Raw genomic sequence first — 6,566 nt, forward strand, 5'->3', positions numbered from 1 at the left:
CAGTCAATGTGTTATAAATAAGTTTACTATTTTTTTTAAAAGATAAGTGCATTGAAAGTCTTAAAACTTATCATGAAATGACAAGTGAGTCCTAAAACTTTCAAAAGTGCAATTAAATCGTAAAACTTATCACAAAATACAATAGTCCTACAACTTTCAAAAGGTACAATCAAATCCTAAAACTTGTCAAATTGATATAATAAATCTTTCCATTTTCTTGCATTTTTTAAAGTTTTAAAACTCAATTATACTTTCATGATAAATAATATAACTTAATTGCACTTTTTGAAAATTTTATAATTCAATTGCACTTTCGTAATAAGCTTTTGAACTTGTAGTGCACTTTCCTTTCCTTTTTTTTTCTTTTTTTTCCAAAAAAGGCACTTCTAAAAAGATTTGCGCAGTACATATGTATGTTAAACTCTGAATGTAATTACCTGATGCCAAGTACATTGACAGTAGCTTTGCACAAAAGGGACTTGAAAATATTGCATAAATTGATTTTGAAGCCTCAAACTCACATCAGCATAGTAATGCACCGAGACTAATGTTGAGGAAAGTGTACTAATCTCTCTTCTCGAGCCTCACATCCGAGGGATCTAAATTCCTTTCCTTATCACTTTCTGCCACCATTTTTGGTGAGAAGCCCTGGTCACTTGGTCAGGGTTTCCCCAAGTTACCTTTTCATCTACCCTTCAAGAACTACAAGACACCCGCTTGTGCTAGTGACATATCAAGGCGACAATAAACAAATAAATGACCAAATGGACAACTGAGTAAACGAACAACCGTTGATAGATTGTGAAGTCTGTTCCATGGGGTTGCCGTCTTCTCACGCCACCTCGCATGGCCAAGAGAAACCATCGGTTTGTCTTTTTCTCTTGACCTATCTTTTTCTCTTTTACGGGTCAGACTTCTTGATCCATGATTGAACACTGTTTAATCTCTAGCCTCGCTCGTGAAACGGCGGTCGAAGTCATCTAATGAACGGGGGAAAGTGTCCCTTCCAGACGGGGCCAGATGGATGACCGAGTGATCAATGTATTGGGTAAGCTTTGTTCTAGTCAGCAGGATCAAATATATGTTAGTGCTTTTTCAATTGCACGAGCATCAGGCTGGTTACTTGGATCATGAATTTGGTGATCCGAAACAAGTGTACAAAATTCGAATCCGGTCGTGTTACACAGAGTTTATGCCGCTTTCTGTCACACTAGTCTAAACTTAGTGACTTTAATTCAGTCTGCCAAGATTAATTCTTTGTAGGGTAGACTGGCAATCCATAATAGATTTCTGTCATTTTGACAGTATTGCAAATTGCTGATGATAGGCACAATACTGGTCAGATACACACCCCCAATGAAACGCATTCACTCTTGAGATTTCAGAAAATTCTAAAAGCTGTTGACATTGACAGGGGAAACAAGCCTCTCTGCATCTGTAAATTAGAAGCACAAACAGTGAAGAGGTTTCGTATATTGCAGAGTGATCAAATCAAAAGAATCATCTTAATATTGTAGCTTAGTTCTGTCATAAGAAAACAGAGAATACTAGCTTTGCGTAAAGGACGAATCTGAAAAGGATTAAATGGCAATTTGACACTAGCCTTGAATAAAGACCTAGAAATGGATTTTTTTTTTCCTCTGTTTCCGCAATGACATTAGGATATTGAATTTTCAGGCTCGACTGACTGTTTCTATGTTAAAATCGCTGTCAATGGAAACGACACGGTATCCATCTCTGTCCCAACAGTCTGAAATGTCAAGTTCTCTGCAGGATGGGCGGAGTGATGATAACCAAGAGCCCTGTCTATTCACGTGGAACCGAATCAATGGGGAAGCAAATACACCTCAAGCAACATCGATCCACCACATTAATTAAAGCGATAAGGCTGCTGGGAAGGGAAAGGTGAGGCGAGTCCCCAAGGTGCGTGACCATTACTTCAATTTACATGAAGGTGGAATTAATTTATTGTTTCACGATCGAGAAATATCGACCAAGAAGAGTATGAAGCTTAGAAAGGACAGCATCGGCATCACGGCTTGCACTCCATTTGGGGATCGAAAAGGTGACAATCACTTTGCTTAAATTGATGGGAAAGGTGGGTCCCCACTAATTAAGACCTCAACTACACTCCGTGGTATTTGAGGTATCATTACTCAGTTACTTTTGTTGTCTCAGAATCATACCGCTGTATCCTCGATAAAAAGACAGCATGAACACAGAAAAGGGGTCAGTATATGCCCTGCTTCTTCTTTTTCTACTTCAGGGAAGTACTGGCTTGGACATCCTAAGCCAAAACAATACTATCAGAGATGGCAATCTCTTGGTCTCCAGCGGTAAAGGTTCGCTCTCGGTTTCTTCAGCCCAGGTAATTCTAGCCACCGTTATGTCGGAATTTGGTATTACCAAGTTTCTGAGCAAACCATTGTTTGGGTTGCTAACCGAGAGAGGCCAATCAATGGCACTTCAGGAGCCCTTTCGATTGATTCTGATGGAAAGTTGGTGCTCCATGAGAATGGAAGCTTTCTTGTTTGGTCCACAAATGTTTCTTCTGCATTGTCCAATTATTCTACTACAGCCCGGCTTATGGATTCAGGCAATCTAGTCCTGGTTCAAGATTTTAGCGAAAGGGTGATATGGCAAAGCTTTGATTATCCAACAGACACTATGCTTCCTTTCATGAAACTTGGGTTGAACCGCAAAACCGGTTTGAACCGGTTCCTAACATCATGGAAGTCCCCAGAGGATCCGACACCTGGCAATTGCTCCTATAGGATCGACCCAACGGGCTACACTCAATTGCTTCTGTACAAGGACGGGGATCCATATTGGCGTGCTGGGTCATGGACTGGAGATCGGTGGAGCGGTATACCTGAAATGACTCATTCTTTCATCTTTAACGTAAGCTTTGTAAATGACCCAGACGAGGTTTCTATAATGTATGGTCATTGACGCATCGATCATCACCAGAATGGTGGTGAGCGAATCGGGGTCACTCCGACGATCCACATGGCACGACAGAGACCAGCGGTGGATAGAATTCTGGTACGCTCCAAAGGACCAGTGCGATTATTACGGCAGGTGTGGACCCAACAGCAACTGCAATCCATACGATACGGGCCAGTTCGAGTGCACATGCCTGCCAGGGTTCGAGCCCAAGTCCCCGACTGATTGGGACCTTAGAGATGGATCGGCAGGGTGCGTAAGGAGGGGAGGGGTGTCAGTGTGTCGAAGTGGGGAAGGATTCGTTAAGGTGGCACGTGTGAAGGTGCCGGACACTACAAAAGCACGTGCTAACATGAGCTTGAACTTGAAGGAGTGCAAGGAGGAATGCCTGAGGGATTGCTCGTGCACAGCTTATGCTAGTGCCAGTGAGAGCCTGGGAGGTTCCGGGTGCCTCATGCGGCATGGCTATTTACTTGATACAAGAACATTTGCGCATTCGGGTCAAGATTTATATGTACGGGTTGATGCCATCGAGTTAGGTACTCCTATTTCTGTAACTTATGTTACTAATACTACATTTGTTAACGTGACGTATCTCCCGCAACCTCAATTGTTTCATTAAATTAGCATTGTCAAGCAAATGATGAATCAAACTTCGAAATAGATTAAATTCATGAGCATAAAATTCACATCCATGATTCTAGGAACCAAGTTTGACCTTCTGCATCGCATAAACTGTGTATCGTGTGAGATCCGCTTGGTGATATCTGGTTTCAAGTCGAGGTTGGAAGAATTTTTCATTCTATACTTGGCACAAGCACTTCCGAGGTCATTGAATCTGAAATACTCTGTTTGTACTTTCCTTCCAGCTCGTTACAGGAAAACAAGATCCCTCAACCAAAAGACGTCGGCTGCAATAATTTTGGTTTCGATTTTGACAGCTCCACTGCTCGCCGGCTCCTTCTCGTACTGCCTGGTGATCAAGAAGAGAAAGGGTGTGTCACTTAGTCCTCAACACCAGTACGCTCTTTATTTATATTTTCCGGTTAATTTGTCTGCTTAAATTAATTCTTCACCAATTAATAAAGGACACAAACTTTGGTTGGTTCAGTCTTGGAACTATACCTAGCCGTAGGAAGTCAGTTAAAGAGTAACGTCTATGTTTTTATTTGATCATTTCCGAATCTAAGAACCTTGAGCCAAAGAGAGCATGATGATGCCAGTTTAGATCTTAATGCAGGATTTCAACAACGAACCTAAACCAGCACATGGCCAGTTTCAGGATACAAGAGATGAAATCATACAATACATCAATATATTTACCAGGAAAACAGTTGTAAAAACGTTTGGAAAGATCTTATTAAGCTTAGAACTTTCATTCGGTTTAATGAAATGAATTCCTGAATGAAGAATCTCACAATTCCTCCAAGGTTGTAATGGCATTTATGCAGTTGTCTCGGAAACAGATTGCAGAAGCCATAATCCACCGGTGAGCGATATTACCAATTCGACATATCTCGATGGCCCTCAGAGTGTAAAAGACCACGATGACGGACCCAGAGGAAACAGAGATGTGCCGCTTTATGGTCTGAGCACCATAGCTTCGGCAACAAACAATTTCTCCGTCCTCAATAAGCTTGGTCAAGGCGGTTTTGGATCAGTATACAAGGTAAACTTCTATTACACAAAAAAGCTATCTAGAAAAAACGATGATACAGACTTGCAAAGTGGAAATCAATTTGACAGGGCGTTATGGACAATGGAACCGAAATAGCTGTTAAAAGACTATCGAAACATTCAGGACAAGGAGTTGAAGAATTTAAAAGCGAAGTCCGGTTGATTGCGAAGCTCCAACACCGGAACCTGGTGAGAATACTAGGCTGCTGTGTCGAAAAAGACGAGAAAATGCTAATTTACGAATATTTGCCAAACAAAAGCTTGGATGCCTTCCTTTTCGGTACGTTTTCTGCTCTCCCACTAGCTACAATACTCCGAAAAAGCAATGGTTTGTTGATGTCATGATCTTGGTCCAGACAAAACGAGAAGATCGTTGCTGGATTGGAGAAAACGGTTTGAAATCGCATCTGGATTGGCTCGAGGACTTTTGTACTTGCACCAAGATTCGAGGCTCAGGATCATCCACCGAGACTTAAAGGCCAGCAATGTCCTACTGGATGAAGCAATGAATCCAAAGATATCAGATTTTGGTATGGCTAGGATATGCGGCGCAGACCAAATCCAAGGAAACACAAATCGTGTAGTTGGAACATAGTAAGCATTCTTGCTATCGCAATCCTTTATGTGTTATTGAGTCCAAGAGCCTCATCTCAACTAATTAGTCGAAACCTCTTTTTTCTTCCTTCATTTTTTTCTGCGGCAGTGGGTACATGTCGCCAGAGTACGCAATGGAAGGTATATTTTCGATAAAATCCGATGTCTATAGTTTCGGAGTTTTGCTGTTGGAGATCATAAGTGGCAAAAGGAACAGTGCATATTACCATGAAAATCCATCTTCCAATTTGGTAGGCCATGTAAGTACTGGAACTCTTAAATAAGTACAAGAGACAGGATTGGACACAGACATAATACATAGCCTGAAATACTCGCTTGTTCACTACACATTCGCAGGCATGGGAGCTATGGAAAGAAGGAAACTGCAAGGACGTTATCGACGAGTCGATGGGTGATTCATGCTCCAAAGAGGAGGCCTTGAGGTGCATCCAGATTGGTCTTTTGTGCGTACAAGAATTCGCGGACGATAGGCCGAACATGTCCGCCGTTGTGCTCATGTTGGTAAATAACGATGTGGCTCTTGCATTCCCGAAGCGACCGGCATACGTTTTCAAGAGCAAGTACCATGGTGCAAATCTATCGTCAAGCGACGGGACGACTTCTGTGAATGACGTTACGATTTCGGAGGTCGAAGGCCGCTAGTTTTGCCGTTCTCTTGCCCTAAATTAGTTATATAAAGCAAATTCTCTTTAAAACACTAGTAGTTTATGCAAGTATTGGGGACTGGAATTCCAACACTATGTTCATGATGTTTGGTATGATTTGGAAACTGCAAATTGCACGATGCTTATTCCCTTAGAGATTAAGAATGTAGTCCGATTTAGGTTATTCTCGTGATCTGACATACATATTCATACTAAGAGGAGTAAACCGATGAAATTTTTTGTCAAACCATGGCCTACCATTCTGAAAACCGAAAGATGTCAGATAAATACGTGGTATAATATTTAAAAAGTCTACAGTCCCCCTCACGCACAAGCTGAAATTCAGCCTAAGGGTAAGCTCATAAAATTATAACAATAGAGACTAGCAGAGGTCTCCGAAGATTTGAACTCAATCCTCCTATTCTGATATCATGTTAACATCTGAGTCAAATAGAACATAAATGAAAGCTCATTCTGTGGCATCCCAAAAAAATTCAAGGCAACTTCTAGATATATTAAAGTCTATGATTAGGTAATGAAATTTGCCTTTGGGTTATGCCTTAGCTATTGACTTACTTTTAAGACCGAGTGTTATGTATCTTGTGTTATTAAAATTAGTATTATAGGATAAGTTGATAAGAAGAATTTGTTCTTGGCTATGCACCTCAAAGATTGGATCCCTAT

At 41.2% G+C, this 6,566-nt stretch overlaps 1 protein-coding gene across 1 annotated transcript; it reads left to right on the plus strand.

Moving 5' to 3' along the window:
• The first annotated feature begins 2,189 nt into the window (after positions 1–2,189).
• Positions 2,190–6,032, plus strand: LOC120285985 (G-type lectin S-receptor-like serine/threonine-protein kinase RKS1). Its single transcript, XM_018871919.2, is given in 9 exon segments — positions 2,190–2,339; positions 2,342–2,942; positions 2,944–3,485; positions 3,816–3,941; positions 4,398–4,615; positions 4,693–4,903; positions 4,980–5,217; positions 5,327–5,477; positions 5,575–6,032. Coding segments are annotated over 9 exon segments (2,520 nt in total). The 5' UTR covers positions 2,190–2,212; the 3' UTR covers positions 5,881–6,032.
• Positions 6,033–6,566: the final 534 nt, after the last annotated feature.

The sequence above is a fragment of the Eucalyptus grandis genome, chromosome 4 (assembly GCF_016545825.1).
Source record: "Eucalyptus grandis isolate ANBG69807.140 chromosome 4, ASM1654582v1, whole genome shotgun sequence".
NCBI classification, from domain to species: domain Eukaryota; kingdom Viridiplantae; phylum Streptophyta; class Magnoliopsida; order Myrtales; family Myrtaceae; genus Eucalyptus; species Eucalyptus grandis.